Consider the following 23,026-nt stretch of genomic DNA (forward strand, 5'->3'; position numbering starts at 1 on the left):
TGTTTTGAACAGGAATAAAATTATCTTGAATCCTGATTCCGGTGTGGTTCTGACTTGCTGTTGCCAACCGCTACATTTGCATGTTTTGTAACCTAAGCTTTTCCTTTGTACACTGGTGTTGCACATTCACAAATCTAAGACATTATTTTATTATAGTGCTGCTCTTTCTTTAACGAATAAAGGTTTGTGACGTAGATCATGTGACTGGGAGAAGGAAGGAGAAGTGGTAATGCTGGAAATAATCTTAGAAGGTTCATAGTCTTGTGATTTACTCTACCAGGCCTACCAGGACAATGTGGTAAAATTAGTTGTAATTTACATAAATACAATTCCACTGTACTACTTTGGAAACAAAAAGATAAAACATATTCACTGTTACAATGTGTTTCGTGGTTTCAACGAATGTCAGAAAGTTGACGTGAAATTAAACAGAAGTAAGAAGTGTGGACTCCCTGCGACGAGAGCAGTCACACCTTTGTCTGCACAGCAAACATAAAAAAAAAGTAAAACAAGTGAGCACACCGTTTCAGAAGACCATCTAACAATATAACAAAGGGGCTTTATTTATTTATTCATTAATACAGCAACATTAACATTTATTTCGTAGCAGTATCATTCCACATATCTGATAAAGAGAGCAATGAAAATGCAGCCTATCAAAGACATAGCGGAGGCTGACAGGACAACCACAATTACACTTCCAGCTGCGATGACCAGACCTCCGAGCCCCGCTCCCACAATGATCTGAGCCAGCTGGACCATGCAGGTGAGCGTCGCGCAGTCCATGCCGGTGCCTCGAGGGCTTTTGTTGCCGCCTTGTAGCTTTGGTTGTTCCTGGAAGAACAGCAGGTAGTAATACTGACGATTAGTGGGAAGAAAGAGTCTTGGCAAAATAGAAATATCTGACTTTATCTGAAACAAGAACTGTGTGTGACAAAAAAGATTGAGCGGTGAGCAGCTTTAGTCCTGGACATGATAAGGGCAACAACTCAAACAGCTCCATATCTTTAACTCCTCCTCACCTCAAAAAAACTTGCTTTTTAGATTTTAATACATTGCTCAAATAAGCAAAATTATTTGATGTCTTATCACACAAGGATGCAGCTCTGGCTTCATCTTTGTGCAATTATCATCGGAGCAACCCAGCTAAACCAACTGGGCCACATGATTTAAATATTAAAATATAATCCTAATGCCAAAGGCTTTGAGCCACTTTCACATATCTTTGAACTGATATTAATCATTTACATTTATACCCATTGACTTGCCAAAAACAGGACTAACACAGGCATAGGGAGACTTTTTCTAATAACCTAAATAAGGCTTCAATTAAAAAAAGATACTGCAATAAAAAAATTATCATGCATGAATTCTCATACTAACTAATATTATTAAATCAATGCTGTTTTTTCCTTATTGTTATAATTATTGCCATCCTTATGCCTGCACACAACTAAAAACAAAATAAAAACCAAACACACCGAATGCAAATATCTAACATATGATTTGCAAAAACACTAAGTTTAAAAATCCAAAACAAAAGAAAAATCTGTTTTTAAACCCCAAATTAATAAAATTATGACTAGTTTTCATTCAAAGTGATTTTTAATCAAATGGAAAAAAATATCTTTTTTTTCTTTGCTGCATTAACTATTTAGATGTTGTTGTTTTTTAAAATAAATACTAACATTGCTTAGTTTGTATATTATTCATAATTATGTGCTTACTTGTGTATTACAACAAACGCACTCCAGCCTTCATTCATAAATATTCCTGGTAAGTGGCTTGTTTTAAAAGTAATTTTAGGATTGGCTCACAAGAATACAGCAATTGATCTGTGGTTGATTCTATGTTTTTATGTCTCTACTCTAAACACATCTTACTATACAAAAAAAAGACTACTAAATGCTGTATTTGCTAAAGAAGTGGGATGTGCTGTAGTGAGCAATTTAACTCAACTCAACTCAATTCAAGGGTATTTCATCAAGGACAGAACAGTAAACGATGCTGCACGATGAAAACAAAGCAACCACTGTTTCATACGAAGGTTTTCTAAGCACAGACTAATTTTCAAACCCAGTCGTTGATTGGATCTGTTTTTTCAAAAGACTGTCCATTTCTAATGTCACTTATAAATAGAACCGACAAGCTCGCGATTGGTGGAAACTAAAAAAGGGGATAAACACAGACAGACTTACTGTGGACTTCCTGAATTACATGACAGAATCTCGGATTTAAGCGTAAAATATTTTGTCTTCTATGTACCTCCTCCTCACGCTGATACTCTGCAATTAAGTTGAATGGGATGGTGTAGAGCGTGCTGGACATGACGCCAAACACGCTGCAGAGGATGAGGGTGGCGATGACATCCGGGAAGAGGCCAATTAGGCTGGTTCCCATGCCGAACACAAAGTAGCCCATGAAGTATAAACCTTTGAGGCCGATGTATGGAAGCAGGAAGCGCTGCACGTCTGAAAAAAAAAACAAACAAAACAAAACAAAAAAAAACACACGACCAAATGCGTCACAAATGGCTACTAGTAATTAGAAAACAGCAAAGGCACGTGAGGTGTGTTGTCTCCAGGGAATTGGTGGATTATGGATAACTACTTTGACTTTTATAGTCCACATAATGCAGCCACCTAACTCTATTTGCTGCAAAACAACATATTTTTTATTGTTTCCAGACGTAGCTTCATTATATGGTAATTTGCCTTTAGATCAAGGACATTATCTCCCTCTGCTTTTGGAGTTGTTATTTTACACAAGGGTCTTTCCTTGCTCAGACCTACTTTTTGTTTCAAGTATGGCCCAGCTTGGCTCTGAGGTGATCGGTGCAGAGCCTGCTAATGAGAAGCAGCAGCCTGGAAACTCTGATTGCCCACTGCCATCTGACTGAGTTCGTGACCTCCACTGACTCTCACGTGTCCGGACGTTAATAGATGGCAATTTCTATAACGATGATGGAGAATGAGAAACAAACTTTGCCACAGAGACACCTGGCGCATCCACTTACACGAGTAGAGCGCAGAAGACACTGCATTAATACACAATCCCCAGCAGCCGACTTCTACACCTCTCTCATATGTGGCGTACGCTGTAGAGTTGTGTTCCGCATAAGGATTTCCTTTGTAAACAATCTGCAAAAAAAAAAAAAAAAAAAGGGAGAGCAGAGTAGTGTGATCAGGAATGAGAGGGTTAAAAAGTCTTAACAACACACAGCTTTATTTAAAATTCCCAACTTCTGTAATAAATGCCAACGATCTGCAATATATGATGTTAACTGATGACTGGGGTGGGTTGAATTTTCAGCTTGATTGACTCTGACCAACATCAGGTGGTCAGAAATTCAGAAACAAAACCTGGTTCTGAACACTGAACAACACTCTTCTGTGAGAAAGTTGTTTCTGGGGAGAGAAGAATCAATGAGCTATTTTTAGCATCTAAAAATAGTGAACTTAGAGAATCCACAAAAACTTGAGAGGCTTTCCAGAAAGAAATCGTATTTTATTAGGTTGAGTGAACAATAGAGGCTAAATATTATTGAATCAGAAATATTAGAATCATATTTGGAAACCTCAGAATTAAAGTAAATATCCACATTTTCAAGGGATTAGACACAGAATCTGATGGCTGTGCTTGTGTCTTATATAAGATCCTCATTTTATTTTATTTCAACTTGTCAATAAAACATTTCAACAACAGCGGAGCACACAGTTTTTGCATCTTCTGTCGATCTGAAAATATTATGAAACATGATATTAATTAAATATTTTCCTGTTTTTATGTTTGTCAGAGAATGCAAACCAGTCCTTTTGCCACCATCTGCCCCCTCACGGAAATACATATTAATGAGCTGAAACAGATCAAAATGTTTCAACGCTGTGTTCTTTTTTCTCCTCATAAATTTGTTGCTCCCACTTTGCCACCTTGCCTTCATATGACTCTGATTATTTGCAGCTTATTTTTAATTAACATAGTGATTGCACAGTGGCAAAGTGTGAGGGCCATCAGCATATTAAGAGAAAGCCGTAAGGGGGAGTCTAGATAAATAAATAATAATAATAATAATAATAATAATAATAATAATAATAATAATAATAATAATAATAATAATAATAATAATACAAGTTTATAATTTAATTTCAATACCATTTGTATAATTAAATAAATCCACCTATCAGATGTCATTATCCTTGAACAATGCATCACCAGTTACTCTAATATTAATACGCAAGCCGTGCAAGTAAATCAGTGTACCCAAAGGAAACAATCACTGTGGAACACAACACAGAGTGGTCAGAGATGAAATATTTTGATGTACATTTTGGTATTACTGTCAACAACACCACATTATAGCTTTCAAATCTTTTTCTTTTAGTGTTGGAAGTTTATCAGAATGAGTTACCCACACATCATTACATTTCTAAATGACTAGAAGTCCTAAGACATTGGGTGGTGAATTACTAACGACAGGGACAAATAACTTACAAAACATCCACAAGGCTGTAAGATGAGTTGTGCTCAAACATGTAATTTACTTTTTTTTTTTTTTTTCTGATTGCGTGACCATTATTTGGAGCTTTATTTGTCATTTTATGTGCTAAATCACACATACTGTTCAGCTGAGCACCTTGTGTTCATACTGAACATACAGGGAGCAGACCAGTTCGGGGGAGAAGCTGTCAGTCTGAATATAATAGTCTGTCACTGTGGAGTCTCCTGTAAAGGTTTGGAAAAGTACCAGGAGAAAAATTAGACAGATGTGGGCTGAGATCATTGACTCCATCACCCAACGATCAATCTTATCTAGGAACTGTTTGCTAAGTACGTTGCCATATGTACGTGTGTTTCACCCTTTCAGGCCAAAGGGGTTTAATGTTCCACATTTTCACATTTTCTCCATCACATTTATTTTTTTTTTTTTATGTTTTCATTTGCCGGTTCTATTTATGTTCTCACTCCCACCTCATCGCATATGGATACACGATGAAGGCCCCTGGCCTCATTCTTCAGTTTGATAGACTGAAACAGAATTTCATTAACATCTTAATTAGACTATAAAAGATCTCCATGAAATGTTTTTACCAAGCTGATTCTCTGGCAGCGGGATTTGCCACAAGGATAGCAGAAGGAATAAAAGCTATTTGCAGAGAGAAATGTCCTGCTTTGGTTGTTTTGCAGGGTTCTACATCAGCCCGTTGGTCAGCAGCCAGAGTGGTGCCCTTTGTGCGAAAGGGAGAGTTCACGTCTCCTGAAGTGAGGTTCTATAGTAGATATTTCTCCTCTCAGAGGAGATAACTTGCTTGTCTGAAAGCAGTAAAGATCGAAGTGGACTTGGAGGAACTCCAAATTAAAAATGGTCACAGCAGACTATGGGTTTTTATGAACCTTTAAACTACTCTCATGTTTGTAGGTGGTTATTTGCACAGGAAGTGGAAATAGCCGATAACCTGTCACCAGTTGTCTTCCTGGGTGAAACTCATACTGAGAATTGAACATATGTAAAGGATTTAAAGCAAACAACAGACAGAAAGGTATTTGAGGGTAAAAATCAATTACAGTAATTGCATATTCAGTCGGACACATTATCCATTAGTAGATGGACTCCTGAAGTGGAAGATGCTCCAGGAGACGGTTATGAAACCAAAGATTGGGATGTGCTGTGAATCCGTATGATGAGGACATAGAGATGATGACTCAGTGCCTAACATATTCCCTCCACTTCCGTCTAGATGTGGTGAATCTGTATGCTGTTATCCACCCACAGTCTTTTTGGTCTGGTGCTAGATGAACAATCTAGATCTATACTTTTTAAGTTGTTTTATTCTCACACAGGAGAATTTGCTTGTATAAAAATGATTATAAACTGAATCTCACCAGTGTATGAATATTTTTTGATTTATCTGTGAATAAAGAAAGCGGTTCCTTTTGAATAAAAGGGATGTTTTTGTCAGAATATTGCATAAAATGCCTTATGGTTGAAAAATAATTATATATTTTATAATTTTTTGTATAAAATGAGTCATTTCATCACAATTCTTTTCCCTTTGCGACCATTATTTTATAAAAAAAATAAAAAACAATATATTAAGAGTTTAGATTTTATTTCTCCAAAATTGCTATTATTTATCAAATTCCAAGAATGAAAGCACAAATCATACCCAAACTAATCATTACCTGTCCCATGAAATCAGTAAAGAAGAGCATGTTGCAGAGAAAAGCCGCCCATCCCAGCAAGTGACTGATGCACAGGCAGCGGTAGTGGTTTGGCATGTGGATTATAGCTTTCATCAGGGACCTGAATGTCATCTTCTTCTGCTCCTGCGGAAGCAAAGATCCAGGATCAATTTGAAGCCTTGCAGTCACATTTGACTAATTGTTGTTCTGGTAAGATTTCAAAGATTCGACAGCTAAGAAAGCATTCAGAGAGGAAAAGACTTTTTAGCGGAATCATCGTCAAGTTAAGATATACAAAGGTGTCACATGTTGGGTCAGAAGGGACTGTGCTGGTTCGCGTCAAATACAGCTGTAAAAACAAGTTGAATATCAATAACATTAAATCTACTGACAGGAAAGAGGGATGTTGTAGATTTGTTCTTAAAATGTAATGTAAATTTGGGAGGCGTCAAGCGCGAGTTGTCTTCTTCACCTCAAATCAAAATAACAATCCGGTCAAGATATCCATGCTGCCCTAGCCTACCATCAAGCAGAAGGTGATTCTGCAAAAATAACAGACACTTTTGATGTGAATAAATGACTGACTTATTCTGTGTGTCACATGAAGATGTTTCATCTTATACAAAATACTGCAGGTTTCAGATAAAAACAATGAATAAGAGATTTGGAAAATGATAGCTTCTCAACTTTCACCTGCTCTTCATCTTTTAAAAATATTAATAACAAGTAGGTATGAAATCAGCTTTAAATTATGTAAACACGCTTTCAGGAATACAAAGTTGAAAGTGTTAGTCTGCTTTCTCAGTTTTAAATCACAGCTTGGGAATTGTGCCCAAACTTCTGAAGCTCATTCGATTTGAATGCATAAAAGGCAGAAAAGACCAAACAATGTGAATATAAAAAAATAGAAGTCATTTGTCATGACCTTAATGGATAAATGCGTCATTTATGCATAAATGAAGGTATGATGCAGGAATGATGCTGCAAAAAAGAAAAAAAAAAGACTGACAAAAATCTGTTTGTATATACGCAATGGTTCACATCTATTGTAATTTTCTTACATTGTTGCAGTGTGTAGATGTGTGATTAAAGCAATAGAGAGGGGATGCTGGAGTTTTTGATTGTTTGCTCTTCACAATGAATCCTTGTGAAGATTCACAATTAATCTTCATTGTGAAGAAAACTGCTTCTTAGAATATCAAAGATAATTGGCCATGCCAACAACAACTAAAAAAAAAAAAAAAAAAATCCAAACTCCAACGTCTATTCAAACTGCTTTAAAAGTAAACTCATAATGATGGATTTAGCTGGAACCCACAGATCACGCACCTTGTTTGGCTGCTTGGAACTGGATGTCACTGCGTTAGCTTCTCCCAGAGCTGAGAAAGATCGCGGCCTTTCGCCCAAAGCTGAATAGGATCTTGGCCTGACATCTGAAACAGATGTGGGGGCCGCGGTGGAGCTGGGCTCCTTACTGAGTGCTCCGTAGCCGTTGCTTTGGGAGCCCAGTAAGCGGAGGGCACTGGGAGAAGAGCAGTCAGACACTGAGGGGTCCTTGCACAGAGGTTGTTCTGGGATGCTAAACAGGTGCACGGTGAGGAAGAAGCCCCAGGTGAGAGCCGAGAAGAAGTAGATGACTTGGTACTCGGAGCCCAACAGACGACCGAGAACAGAGTGGCCCCAGTCCATAGCTCCCACCAGGTAGCCACAAGCTCCGCCCAGTCCTGAAAAACACAGGGGCAGAAATAAGAAAAGTTGATGATTCGGACGTGAGCCCGGGGAAGTGAGGCAACAAAACATTTCAAGGTGCTACAGCACTAGCACAGATGTAAGATGGATTGCCAGTTACCCTCATGTTAGTGAGGATAGACTCATATTAGTGGCATCAACCAGAGAGACGTCTCCTTCTCACTACGGCATAAAAATCATGCTGAGTGCCTCATCAGCTAAGAAGAAAAACATGTTTAATCCTTGTGTTTTATTCTGATGCCTTTAAGTTGGCGTTATCTCAAGCATTTCACAAAAACAATTCCTTATTCTAAGTCTTTTATATCTGACTTTTGAATGTAGTTCATTGCTTTTATTGTGATATTTTATTAGAAGGTTTTCTTTATACTCCACATTGCTGCAGGCTTAGTTTTAAATGTTAACAGCACTTTATAATTACTGTATGTGTAATAGCATTTGTATCTGTCCATCTCAGCCCAGACGCAGTGCAGATCGGGAGGCTACCTGATCTGCAGGACCATGTTTGTTAAACCTGCCCTGAACATATTTGTTGTCTCGAAGATCAGGCCATGTAAGTCTACGTAAAGTGAAACTGTGAATGGCTCATTAAGTCAGTTCAGGTTCCTTTGATTGCTCTATCATTACCTGGATAATACAAACAAACGAGCGCCGTCTTCCAGGAATGCGTGTCGATTCACTTTTACAACACACATAAACACTAATCAAAGGAATGCTTCTTCATAATTTATACTGTGCAGCCTTCACCTTAAGCTGTGTCAAGAAATGAATTCATATATTTTTTGTGAGCATTCTCTCAGAAGCACGTTTGATCTTCTGAATCCCTGTTGGGATACCTCGTTCTTTCATCCACAAATTTGTTAGCAACTGTTAGACCAGCAAACAAAACTGACTCATAAACTCAGCAGGTTGTACTGCTGGACTGAGCAGGATGCTTTGGGGTAGGAAAAGGCCTTAAATCCCTTACTCTTATGATCTACTTCTTTTAAACTAGTGTCTTTATTTCCTGCAACTGCAAAGCAAAGCAACTGTGTGGTTTTAATGATTCAGGTCAAAAGCATTATAGTATCCAACGCTGTGCCGGTAGGAGGCGACAAGGTCAAGGATAATGACATTAGAAAGAAAACAAAAAACAAAAACAAAAAAAAGACACACACAACCATATGTAAAGGCTAGAAGAATACAAAAACCACAGCAGGACACTTTTCCATTGCTACCATTTACCTTTTCATTGCCAGACTTAAAATCCTTGAGTTAGAATTTAGACTTTAGAGATTCTGTATTTAAGGAGACAGATGGAAAAACACAAAAGTTGCACTACTGTTGCAGTTTTTAGCTCCAAACAAATGACATTAAGTGGATGAAAGTTTATTGCTTTTTTGTTTAAAAAAAATCTATATTTTTTATTCCACACACACTGTCATCTTTGGAAAATGTTTGTCAAAGTCTCGTCCAATCCAAAACTGTATTTGGATGTGAACAATGGGTATGTGGGTCCATTCACACATTCACTAATCTGCATCCCCATTTCATAACCAAATGTTGCCATTTCATCAGATTTTCTGTTATTTCTTACCATTAAATAAAGCGCTGTGTGTCAGCTGTTTTCTATAATGAAGTGTTCTCATAAATTAGCTGATCATAAAATGATAAAAACTGTCAAACTTTGTGAGGAAGCAAAAAGAAAAAAAAGAAAAAAAGAAAAACCTGTTGGGTAGATATTACATAGGCTGTTGTCACATTTTCACACATATCATAGTTACAAAACATCTTGTGTGGCAGGTGACTCATTTTTATAGGTAAAAAATAGTATAAAAAACTGTACGTATGGATCGGAAAACAAGGGCATTCTGGTTTCTGTCTGAATGCAGCTGCTGGAAAGCAAATGAGACACAAAGTCAATAATGAGGCAGCAAATGAGACACAAAGTCAATAATGAGGCAGCAAATGAGAACCCTCAGGAATATGAATTTTTTATCCATTTTAGCTGATAACTGATTAACACTGATAACTAAAGGCTGCAGTGACTCAGCTGAAAATACACCTTAATGTCACTTCAGTCCCTACTCTAACACTTCCATTATTAACTCTTCCCAATGTCTTTCCTGTAGAAACAAACCAAGAAGTAACAAAAAGGTCTGAAGCAGCAACGTTAACGAGCATTTCAGAACAAAGCAGCTGACATTTTATGGTAACAAGAGTTAAACAGGAAGCTTCTATAACCGTGTAATTAGCCGCTGAGCTCTGAAGTCAACACCTTTCTTGTTTTCTTAATGTATGCTGCCTTACCGAAGGAACATTTATGTAATGTTTACTTCAGTAGAAAGGAAAACACTTCACATACCTGCACTATGCACAGAGTGAGTTATGTAACAAATGTGTTCTGATTGGCTGTCTGATTCAAATGACTGCTTTTAAACACTTTGAAGTGCAGTCTTCTCCAGCCAGTCCAAACGTAATGAGGCCATTTTTCTACATTTAAAAAACAGGCAGGTTTAGTATTAATCACTTCAGGTCTAAGGCTTTCGTTTCTTCTGCTAGACTGGATGATTGATCTCCTCTCAACTTCATGATCTCTGTTTATGTTCTGGATCGTTGACTAAAGTTTAGAGACTTTTTTTTTTTCTTACTTTCAGCAGAAGCTGGGAGCTTTTTGTCCCCTGAGAATATTGGGGCCCTTGATGAAACTGGAAAAGTTAGAAAGAGCAGCATATGAAAGAGGAAATATTTCATAGAGCCCACAAGAAATTCTATACGTATCAAAAAGCAATTGCGTAGAAGCGGAAAAGCAATAAAAAATGGTTGCAGCAAGACTGATTGAAAATGTGATCAAACGACTCGCATATCCATAAAGAAGAAAAAAACATCTAAAGGCAACTTCAGGAAAAAAAAAAAAAAAAAAGAACAATGTTAAGGAGTTTTTTTTTTTTTTTTTTTGGCAAGGGATCTTCAGTCAGGTAATATCCATTATGTTTTTTCCCAATTCAAAGCTCCTCTCATATCCTGAGTGCTCTCTCAAAATATACAGTCTGAGAGATGAGACTGTCATACGGGGATTCAGTCCTCTTTTGGGTCATTTAACACAACATAACTTATAAAGCCACAGCATAAAAAAAGTGATCAAAGCATTGAAACAGTGGCTCTGTGGTCAGTACACTGTGTTCTGTGAGCAATCCTCAGAAATTCAACAGATAAAAAAAAACAAAAAAAAAAACACTGAAATATAAAACTACGGGTCATCATCGATAAGAGCTCCAGAGAATACACCTACACTTTACATAAATGGGTTTTATTTTTCAATAAAAGTATTTGAAATTTGAACTGAGATGTTAAAAACTGTCCTTTAGGACTTCGTTTTGCTACAGATCTCACAAAACATCAACCAACCCTGAAGCAATGAAGTTTGGGAAAAATAACTCTGTCGTTCTTAAACTTTTGCCCGTGGCAGCACATGCTGCCGTTTGTCAGTAAAGGCCATAAGGCCACAAATATTTCAAAGTAACACCAGCAATCAAATCCCAGTGTTTTTATTAGCTGTTCCGTTTGAGGGATTTGTTAGACTCATTTAACTCAGGAAAAAAAAAAAATAAAAATCCAATTTGTTTTCAATGTTGAGCTTAAATGAAAATTCTGGTACAATACCAGAATTTTCAAAATATTCACCTCATAATTCCCCAAATTTTCTTTTAGCCCATGATGCTGCATATTTGTCTAAACTGTGTATTGCTGTGCACATCTTTGTGATATTGTACTTAATGTAACCAGAGAAGAAGCCTGTGTTTCTTGGGCCTTGATGTGGCCCACTTCAGCTGTCTAAGCTCCCACTCATGTTTAATTAGATGCACCTGTTTCCAATTACAGCCCATCCCTCTGAGTGTGTTTAGCTAATGTGTTCTACCCCTCTGTCAGCTTCCTTCTTCCTCTGGTTGTCATTGTGTTTTTAAGAGACGGTCTGTTACTTCCTAGGTAACTAACCTTTTGTGACTAATAATAGTGGCTGAACTGGGCACAAAATGATCGCTCTCAGCTCGCTTTACTCCAGCTTTGCAGTAATTCCCAAATTTCTTTAAGTTTGTTTTACACTGTACCCTAAAATATCAGTGATCAATCAATTTGCCAAATTTGAGCACCGTCATATTCGTGCTTCTGAACTGAACTTCTGTTATGTGTTGGGGATCTGTTGACACCCAAACTGTCTGTTTTGATTTCTGTTGTTGCTAGGACTCCATCTATAAATGTTATTAAAAAACGGCTGCCTACTCCAGCACAGGAGCGCCATTCTAATAAAAGCAAGGATGGGATGAGGGAAAAATAAATGAATAAACAAATCAAAACAAAACAGAGAGGCTCACAATTTTTGCCCTTTCTTCCTAAAGCCTCACATTCCAGCAGTAGCACGGTGGGGTCTCGAGAGTCATGTGCCTGGCCTGTGTTTCTCTCAGCCCAGACCCATGACTGCAGCACATGATGAGCTCAGAGCCGGATTACTTCCTGACTCGCATGCTCAACGCCAGCCGGTGCTTGCTGGCAGCTGATTGCTCCGCTGACGCTCACACCAAACACATCACCTCACCCCACAGCCACCCCTCTGGTCTTTGCTTCATCTTGTTTCACTTTTACGCAGGTTTTTGAAGGTCTCACTCGGGAAGTATTTTTGATGTTGTGGTGCTTTGCAGATTTATGTGAAATGGCAAAATGTGTTGTGTCTCTGGGACGTATTTTGAGGATGAGTCATGCCGTTTGCTGCGTATTTGTCTTACTTCAACCAAAGTGATCTGCTGTTCAGAAAAACTGAACTAAAATGTGACAGAGTTTGGATCAGAATATATCTTAGTGTTTGTTACAACATGGCACTGTCATGATCTGTGGGTTTTGGTGAGGTGAAGAAAGACGCCGGCAGGCCAGGATGAAGTGAAGATGATGATTTAATGACAATAATCCACGGGACAGCACAACAAACACACGACGGCACAGGGAAACTGGCTGGTTACACACGACGAGGATCCGACCAGAGACAAAGACAACAAAGAAACGAGACACAGCTGGGAACAATCAACAGATCAGACAGAGACTCACAGGGGAACAGGCTAATAAACACAGAAAAACCTCAAAATAAATACACAGAAAACACAGATCACAACAGGCGGGTAGCATGAGGATTATTTTATGATTTAGTTCAATCTAAACACAGGACAAAATGCAAGAGAAAACCTAAAGTGTTGAGGACAGAGAGAAGTTCCTCTTCCAGCAGCACAACCAACCTTAACATACAGCCACAGCTACATTGACAGAATGGTCTAGTCAAAGCCTAGGGCTAAATCCACCAACAAATCTGTGGCAAGATTTCTTTTCAATCTCACTGAGTTTGAACTATTTTGCAGTGATGGGTGGAAGCAGATCTCTTGATCTCTTAGATATGCAAAACTGGCAACTGTACCAGTGGTGAAGGGGTATTATCAAGGATTTGTGTGGAAAATGAAATTTTCCAAACACTCTTCAGATGTATATATATATTTTTCCCCAGTTTCTTTTCACCTCATAATTCCTCAGATTTTCTTTTAGCCCATGATGTAAAATCCTTTGAACTCACATTTAACTTTGGAATTGTAGCATTTTAAAAATGAAGAAAGACTCAAGGACATTCACACTTTTGCAAATGACTGTCATAAAAATAACCTAAGATACTTTTTTTCTCGTCTTCTGGACTTCTAATTTCATAGCCCACTGGGGTTTCCACACTTCACCAAATCACCACTATAATATTTACCACATTTAAAGCAAAGGTTACAAGTTTAATTTCAGCTGGAAATGTGCCCCTAAACTTGCTGCACAGTGTAATGAAGTGAGGTTAAATTAAATGTCACTGGCCCCCCATCCTACTGTCAGAAATTGAAGAATATAGCTCGGAGTAATTTTCTTAAAATTTGAGTTTGTAATTTAAAGGTCTAAGATTGTCAAATCACAGATGTATTTCCTCCAATAAAATTGTAAAACCTCTTTTTCTCTTCAAATGTGTTCCCAAGTAGCCTAAAGTGATAAGTGAAAGCATCCAGGATGCGACAGTGGTGGATGCAACTGCAACTCGAGTTACCTCAGATTCTGCACAATTGATGGGACTGAAAGTCTCTAGAGAAAAAGCAAGACATCTGGAAATAAGTGAAAATCTGCAGGAAGCCCACTTATACCTGCCACATGACAGCTCACGATGTTCGACATGTTTCCGAGAACCATCACAGCGAGTGTGTGTCTACCTGAAACGATGCGTACTTTTCTCTACCTGACAGCAGAAAGCAGGAAACTACTCATTCAAGCCCATCATTTTCACGACCTGAGAGAAATGTGCAGATAGAGATTCACAAAGAATCCAACCAAAACATGCGTCTGTGTGACTGTGTGGAGGACACGCTACAAAGAGCTTCTAAAGGCTTTCTGTAACAACCATGAACATTTTGTCTGCAACGAGAAGTCGTGGCTGGTTTTCACAAATAATGCAAACGCAAAGAAGACTTTAACTCTTGTACGTGCGAGGACTGAGGCAAACGTGGAGGACTGTGGCAAATGATACAAGTTTTACGTGTGTGGGGTCGGTTGGACATCATTTGTAAACACAAGGGTTAACTCTCACCGTGTCATTTCAGCAATGCATTCTGCTGATTTCTTACTATAGTATTTAGTAACAATCACTTGAGTTCAGAAAACTGTGAAAAAAAAAGGCAAGAGGTGAAATGATTTGTAGAACACAGTTTATATTCAGAGTGTGCATGGGCCCACAAACTGAGTTAAATTGAAACTGAGTAAAGTTACAACCTGTAAAAAGTTATCGCTTTCTGACTTGGTCTAGATTTTGTAATCTGTGCAAATTTTGTTTATGTTCTACTTGATGTGTTGATTTGCTTATTGTTTGGTTTTCTTGACTTCTTTGTTACAATTGAAGTTGCAATATGATACTGTTGTGTTATCAACACATCTGTTTCCCATTACTTAATCAACTGACCTGTTTCTTACTCAATAATCACTTATTTAAGTCTTTGCAGGTTGTTTTTTTTACAGGTCATTACTATACTGGCCAGGGCAGATTTACCTTATAGGAGCCATATCCTCATCATTCCATAAGTGACTCAGAAGGTTTTGACATTTTCCAATAAGGATTAAAACTTACTACATGCCTGAAAGGTAAAACTAGTTAGTAAATGTTTTACATATTCTGATGGCCATCCCTAACAGCAACAGAAACCCCCAGGGTTCTCACTCAGACATCCCAGCGAACTTTTTATATGTTGAAGATACATAGAAGCAGCATGCAAGTGGCTCAACAATCTCTTCGTTAAACTTGGTGTATATTAGAATAGAATAGAAATATCCTGTATTGCCTCCACAGTTGGGAAATTCAGATGCAATAGGAGCGTCAGAGTATAACGAATGTTTGTTGATGTTTATTAGAAGTCTAAATATAGATGTGCTTATGTCAGAAACAACATAGAAAAACGTAAAACAAAGTGAATCTGCACGTAAAACACTCCTAAAGGCAGAGATGGTCTGAGAAAGCAATAAGCAGAATCACATTTATGGACACTAAATAGAGGGGGAAGCTTCTGATGCTCCCTTGTCAAGACTATTTCAGCCATTACTGCAGCTGTCAAGATTTAAAATATGAGTAACACGCATGATCTTCCCCCACTTTATTAAAGCAAAAAGTTTGGATCCTTTCATTTCCCACCAGTCAGAGTAGCAACAACCTCTTGGATTAACCTTGAAGAATTTTTGATAACGACGTTAAATGGGCCAAAAAAGTGGCGATATTGTCATTTAGCGAAAACTGTAATTTATCAAATGCCCCTTTAATGACTTTTGTCATTTGTTGCTGCTCATGAAATCAGCTAAAAAGCTCAGCCACAGCTTGACATTCCATTTCTGTGTTTACATTTTAGCTCCATTTGTTAAACAAAATTGTCATTCGTCACTGCTGCTCTGCCCATTCACAGCAGAAATCAAAAGCGAGTTCTCCTGAATCACTATCACGAATGCTCACACAGCCCAAATAGCCAACAGAGTTCAGGAGGCTAAAATAAGCCAAGAACATCTCGCAGAACAAGCTAGAACAAGCAAATGTTGCAAAAATACTTCCTCGGAAACAGAATAGATCAGGTTAATATGCCCAAAGGAAGCTGTGAGGGACACAATAAGACAAAAAACTGCATGTGGGATACCTGTGAACAGAGCGTGGTAGTGCAGACCTCTCTCCTTGTCTGAATGTGAGCACACATCAAACAGGTAGGCCTTGATAGGGCCGTCGATAAAATCAGCGGCGAAGTCAAACAGCACGACCCCGAACATCACCACGACGATGGCCCAGATGCTCTTCAGTGACCTGTCACTGACCAGCGCTGCAAGAAACAAGAAAACAGATCAACAGTCACACATTAGCACAACCATATCATAACACCGAACTACAAATGAGGTCTACAAAAGTGCAACTTTTGTTTAAGTGCAATCATATAAATGACATTTAAAAAACAAAATAAATAAACTGCAGAGAACTTTTATTCGGTCCCAGTCATTCTTACATTATTTGTTGACCTTGCTGACCTGATCCCTCATTTGAAGACGTGTATAAGGGTAAAAATTGAGGTTGCCCTTAGTTTGATAGTCACGTAAATAAATTGGTGAAATTCTTTAACCATCAGCTTAAAGATCTGTCTAAAGTTAAGCCTTTTAGTTCCACGTGCGAATTGGAAACTGTCATTCATCCATTTACAACCTTCCACTTGGATTATTTAACTCTCTGTTACCAGGCTTTGGCCTTGGCGCTCTGTCACGCCTGCAAATGGTACAAACAGCTGAGGCCCGATTTCTAACTTTCTAATATTCTTCTAAAGATGAAGAAAATATGAATGTATTAGGATTACTCCAGTACTGCTTTCATTGCATTGGCTTCCAATTCAACTTAGAGTCTATTTTAAAATCCTGTTTCTGGTTTTTAAATCTCTAAATGTCTGTATATTTGCTATGCAAGTAAATTATAAATATTGCTTGAATAATTGATCAGTTACTAACAAATTCATAAAGCCAAAGTAACAATCTCAATCATTTGACAGTTTTTGGGTTATGCACACATCATCAGTGATTATTGTCATGTAATCTTTACTTTTCTTGAACACCAATGGGGTTCTAATCAATACTATTAGACAGTTCCTTTAAACTCCCAATATCAGGGTTTAAAACAAGGACATAATTTCAACACAAACAGCACCAGTGACCATAAAACACACATTATTTGCTTATTATCATATAACAAAGAACAACAAAGACTGTCTTAAGTTATTTTCTGCTTGTCTGCGACTCCACTGCAACTCCTGCTGCTCTTGGTAAACTGCTTTGGTCATTGTTGAGTAAGGACCGCCTGCGGTGAGGAATTTTAGTACGGTTTCAAAGATCCACCCACAGAGCTGCCAAGATTCATCTTCTCTGCTTATGACGAAGAAAATGCATGAATTCTTTCTATTTTTGTAAACTTGATGCATCTTGTCTTTAAAGACACCTGCTGACTGAAAATACTAGTTAAAATGCCATGAGTGAAAGCAGGAAGCATTTTTATTCTTGCATATTCTGCTGTGAAGATAAGTGGAAGATAAGTGGAAAAATAAAAGCTTAAAACAAAAGGAAAAAAATAATGCAAGGAAGTGGAGCAACGTGTGTTCACCTCAACCCAATAACAACTTAGCAGTGGCAGCTATCCCAGCCTCTTGTCACACTTTTATTTGTATTTACTTCATGCTAGATAAAGATGCAACAACTTATCTCATGTTCACTCCTACATCTCAGTTGGCTGTGGTTTCATATTATTGTTGCATTTCCCATGAAATATTACAAATTAATCACTCTTTGGTTTGGAAGCAATATCACAGCTCTTCAAAAATTAACATTTCAACAAATAAATAAATGATGCTCGCGGTTCAGCAACCTAATTTTAAAAAGTAAACTTGTATAATATTACACATATTTTAAACTTTAAAAAAGTTTGTACGGAAACAATTTTAGATAATTTATATAAAAATATAACAATCGTTACGGACAAGATCATTCTGTCTCTAAGGATTATGAGAATATATCAAAAGAAAATCTAGTAGCCTCTAGTTTAAATCTCCTGTCAGTCTGGAAATACATTGTCAGATCCAGTCTGATCAGGACACTTTTAGAATGAACAAAAAAGATTTTTAAACTATCGTTTGAGATTTTTGAAACCTTTATTATTTATTAAGAACAATATTCTTAATATCTTTGGCATTTGGATGGGATTAGAGTTGGACAGGCATAACATTTCATTTTGAGAATAACTAAAAAAACAAAAAACAAAACATGGACTGAATTATTCTGCACTCTTAAAAAAACACTGCTTGTGAATCTCGTCTCTCATTCTTGTGGACAAACACATTTGAACAAAAGCAGAACAGGAGACCCATGGAAAGAGAAGCTGTAACCCCACATTCACTTTAAGAGTGAATGTGGGGTTACAGCTGACCAGAGCTCAGTGTTAACACCGACATGTCTTAAATAGCATCATTGGTGCTTCACAAATTCATTTATTTGCGATTTATTTAGAGAGTGTGTCTTTTGAGGGCAGCATCTGAATAAGGTCCGTCACCGTGGGAACTGCTGCATGGAAAATGGGACGTAAACTGCGTTAGAGAGGAATGTTCGGTGAAGAGACATAAATGTTGCACTGAGACGTAGTTACCAATCTCTAACTTTCCTAATTCAATGAAAGCTTTAAGAGTTAAATTGATTTGCTCGTCTTTGCTTTTTGCTGCCAATCAACTTTTCCACCTCCCTGTAGCTTCTTTCTAAGCTTTGCTCAGAGCCTTTGAAGAAAAAAAAAAAAGAGAGAGAAAATCTGGGGTTTCGAGATTGCTTTGAGTGGATACAACACAAGAAGAAAAAAAAAACACTGAGACTGAAGCTTGGACCTTGTTGCGTATTAAAGCAAAAGAACACTAAGAGTGTCTGAAAGGCAACAATTACAGCCTACTTTTATTACCTTGTCGGAAAAAAAAGTGAATAGCAGTTTCTTCTTGCTTAATCAAATAAGAATTAGGTGAAAGACATCAACAAGATTTGGACCTGTGATAATTAAACTGAGTTCTGTCAGGTATTTCTGTTCTACATAAAAGGCAACATTAAGTCCATTAAGACCTGAAAAGAAGTGCACTGCAACAGAAATGACAAACCAGAATATTTTCTTTATTCTAATCAAAGTGGGAAAGAAATGCTGACAATTATGAAGGCATTTTCTATAATGCAGATTTGATGAGCTTACCCAAACAACATAAGAAAAAAAGGTCATTCAAGGACAGAGAGAGAAAAAAAAAAACTGAAGACTTTTATCAAAGGAAACAAACTCATAACTATTTCCAATAAAATATTACTAGTTCTATTACTACAAGCGTTTTTCATATATATTCTATTCTATTTGTGTTTAATTAAAAACAAATTGGTCTTGGATATATCTTTTGAAAGATTTATCAGGGTTTTAATATGTATTTTTCAATGGGTGGGGGTCATTTTACCCACAGATGTCAGACTTTGTTCGTTTCATACTACACGATGTTAAGGAAAACTATTTAGGATTAAAATCAAGTGACACTTGAGGATTTTATGCATTTCTGTCACCATCATATTTAAACAATACATAAAAATAAATTGACACTTTTTGTATACAGGCATGAACGAGTTTGTTCTTGGACATGAACTGAAAACGGGAAGGGATGTAAATGGGAATGCACGAGTATAACACTAGAGCAGAAATAGGTAAAAGGGCAAATTGACTCTGAGTCCTTTTAAACCACTGAAGTGATTTCTCTCTGGTGCTGGGACAATGTTTGAACGTTACAGTGCAGCCCTTTCTGATCTTGTGGGAGGAATAAAGCAGAGCTGTCACAGAAAAAAACAGTGACATTCTCAGTAAAACAGTTTCTGTAGACAGTCTTTCGAGAAAATACAATTTATCCTCCTTTTCTATAAAATTAAGGTCACCAGTTATGTGTGGAGATCTTCTCGTGATCCTGCCTGGAGCCTCGCTGATTCCCAGAAAACCTTTTTGGTTTTACCCCTTCACATGACATTATATTTTCTCATCATACATCAGTTCCAGGGGACACCAGCTCAGCTCCTATAGCTTCAGTCACAATTTTAAAACAGGAGAGTCTTGGGGTCTTTTGCTCAAATATTTAAGTTTAAGTCAGCAAAATGTTTTATTTTTTTGTTTGTTTTGTTCCCTCAAAAGGTCAATAGTGAAGAAAAGCAGGAAAAACGTACTTTTCTTCACGTGTTGTTATATTAGTTTGGATTAGTACTGCTTTGTTTCACTTTTTTAAAATAATGTATCAGTTTCTGTGTAAATGAATATCTTCAAATTTTCTATGGAAGGAAATAACCATCAGCACGGCAATAAAGAACGTTTTCTCAGGTGTTTCAACATCATATGATCGTCTATGTTCTGTTTTTGTTTTGATGCTGCAAAGTCAGACTTTCCAAGTTTCCAACAAGAAATACTTCAAGAGCTAGATTAAACTAATGACAGTGATGAGCTTCTAATTGCTCCACGAGCACTTAAACAAATAAAACCGAGAGAAATGCATTGTTATTGGCTTTAACTAACAGGTAGCATTAAAGGAAAATAACTAATTCCAACGCTCAATTGTGGAGTAATGTCATTAAAAGCTCCACCTTAACTCTGGGAAAAAAAAATCAAATGCACCAGACATCACGACCTCTCACCTGAAATGAAAGCATCTCCATTGAGGAACATGCTTATCCCTATCAGCATCATGATGCCAAGGACCAGGATGTAGGGCCTCCGCCGCCCCCAAGGGGAGCGACAGTAGTCGCTGGCCGAGCCGATAACAGGTTGCAGTAGGAACCCCAGGATGGGGCTGATCAACCACACGAGGCTGTACAGACTGCGGGGAAGGCCCACGCTCAGCAGCACTGGAGTCACAAAGGCCGCCTCGACAGCGTAGCAAAACTCCCGACCAAACATCACGAGGCTGTGCAGGATGAGGCGACCTCGGGAGCGTCTGGGGGGCTCCACGATCCCAAACACGGCGCTCTCTCCGCTGGTCATGTAGTCCTCTTTGGAGCCAGGGTAGTCTGTGGTGTACTGCTGCAAAGATGTGGTGACGTGTTTGCCCGGTTCCGGGAGCTTGCAGGGTTGGGGCCTTGCAGGCTGGTCCTCTGATAAGATGGTCATTGTGGAGAGCAGTCACACAGATGTAGGAACACAAGTGAAGAAGACAAAGAAGAATCGTTGTTAAAGGTGATCAAAGAAAAGGCAAAAGTCCAGGTCCTTGCTCTGGTGCTTGGCTAATCCTCCTCTCTATTGCATAGCTGAGCAATAAGTCCAAGATCCAGTTAGCATGACTTAACAAGTGGAAGGCTGTTCTGTTGACTGAGGGCAGGAAAGCGGGACCCACGGAAGAAGGAGGAGAGAAGAGAGTGTTCTTGAGACATTACAGCACCCCCCTTCCCACTTCTGATTTAGTAGTAGTAAATACACCAGTCATGTGAGTGTGTGTGCCATCATGTGCAGGAAGCGTACGGCCTTAATTTGGGCAGAAAGCCAAAAAACACACCAATCTGTTACGGACAAACTCCAATTGGGACTTTTCTCATCTTGGCTTCTGATTTTAGTAGGCAGGACTAAACATGAAGACAAAAACAACAAAAGTCCCTGAAAAAAAAAAGAAGATAGAATTGGAGATACTTGACATGGAGCTTGGAACAAAGCATCACAGTGTGTAAAGCCAAAGTGCCTCATTACGCTTTTATTACTGCAAACTGCTGGTTAGGTGGCCAGCGCACATTTAATTTATTCAACCAATCTTTATGTGTTTTGTATTTCTGGTTAAAAATACTGAAAATGAAGTAATGTAGCTATCAGTAGTTTAGTAATCAAGTTATGTTATGTTTTCATCCTGTTACATTAACCTGCCGAGGGCTGTAAATAAAAAAAATGCTTTTGGCTAATTTAGATGACAGACTGTTTAATAATTTGCATAGTCCTTTAGCTAAAGACCCTTAGAAAACCCAAACAGTTTTAGTAATGATAAAAAGCGAGTTTTAAAGCTTATCATGTCTATTAAAATGACAATAGATCAACTTATTAACCAGCTAACACTTTGTTAGCTTGTGCTGCCACATATGGTGCAGAAAGAAATAAAGAGGCATAATATTCAACACAATACAAGTTGATAATATTTTTATAGTTTGTCTCAGTCTATATATTAAAATAAATCAACGAGTGCTGATGCTATGTGTCAAAGAACAAGACTTTCGTTAGATCCCAGTGTACTTTAAAAAAAAATAAAAAAGATGTCATTTGTTTCTGCTTGTTTAAAACCAGTAGAAATGAGGTATTAATCCTTTTATTGGCTAAAAACTATTGGCTTTATCTGATGAAACATTTATTATTATTATTAGGGAACTTTCACTTTCAGTTGATGCAATGTTTTCTGTAGTTTGATGTAATTGTTGCATTTCTCTTGCTGGAGTTAGTTTAATAAAAAATACTGTCAATAACTTGTTAAATTTCAGGAGATAAATATCAAGAGAGGCTTGTTCAACCCCAGATTGCCTCTGTAAATAAATAGAAAGCTTCGTTTCAGCTGTAGCCTGGTCACAGGTTTTTTTTGTTTCTCTACCTGCCTTTCCTTATTACCAAACTTCCTCTTTTTACATCCTCGCTGACATATTTTCATCCCACACGTTGATTGCTCTGAATGACACGAAATGTTTTTTTTTCTTTGACATCTTTTCCTGCATTTTCCATCATATTTATTAAGTTTCTGTAAATCAAAAGTAACCTTAGGCCCTATCAGAAAGGCTGTGTTAAACTTTTTTAATTAAAATGTATCCTACCATGTCCAGAAGCAGCAGCAGCATATCAATATTTTACAAAGAAGCTGAAAAACATACTGAGAAAATCCATTTCTGTTTGCATAATGTTCCCTCAAAATAACAAGAACTGCTTGTGTTAGAAAAAATAAATGACCTTTAACTTTATTAAGTTCCCAGGAGCACATTTTGATTTAAGCACCCCCCCCCC

The 23,026-nt window shown here is 37.7% G+C and overlaps 1 protein-coding gene across 1 annotated transcript; it reads right to left on the bottom strand.

The window, feature by feature from the left end:
• Positions 1–6: 6 nt before the first annotated feature.
• slc45a2 (solute carrier family 45 member 2) lies at positions 7–21,381 on the bottom strand. The gene is made up of 7 exons (XM_015015586.1): positions 20,701–21,381; positions 16,134–16,310; positions 7,510–7,904; positions 6,181–6,324; positions 3,017–3,140; positions 2,266–2,471; positions 7–834 (listed from the first exon to the last, which is right to left on the bottom strand). The coding sequence occupies exons 1-7, from the start codon at positions 21,170–21,172 to the stop codon at positions 613–615; spliced, it is 1,740 nt and encodes a 579-aa protein (XP_014871072.1). The 5' UTR covers positions 21,173–21,381; the 3' UTR covers positions 7–612.
• Between the last annotated feature and the right edge of the window lie 1,645 nt (positions 21,382–23,026).

Source organism: Poecilia latipinna, unplaced genomic scaffold (genome assembly GCF_001443285.1).
Source record: "Poecilia latipinna isolate Pla-1442-1.1 unplaced genomic scaffold, P_latipinna-1.0 Scaffold1931, whole genome shotgun sequence".
Taxonomy (NCBI): domain Eukaryota; kingdom Metazoa; phylum Chordata; class Actinopteri; order Cyprinodontiformes; family Poeciliidae; genus Poecilia; species Poecilia latipinna.

Excerpts from the sequence above, each read along its gene's own strand:
- slc45a2 (XM_015015586.1), bottom strand. The coding sequence starts at position 21,172 with ATGACCATCTTATCAGAGGACCAGCCTGCAAGGCCCCAACCCTGCAAG. Across the intron at positions 7,905-16,133 it reads CTACCACGCTCTGTTCACAG|GACTGGGCGGAGCTTGTGGC; the intron begins GTATCCCACATG and ends TGTGTTTTTCAG. Across the intron at positions 2,472-3,016 it reads GTCTTCTGCGCTCTACTCGT|ACGTGCAGCGCTTCCTGCTT; the intron begins GTAAGTGGATGC and ends TTTTTTTTTCAG.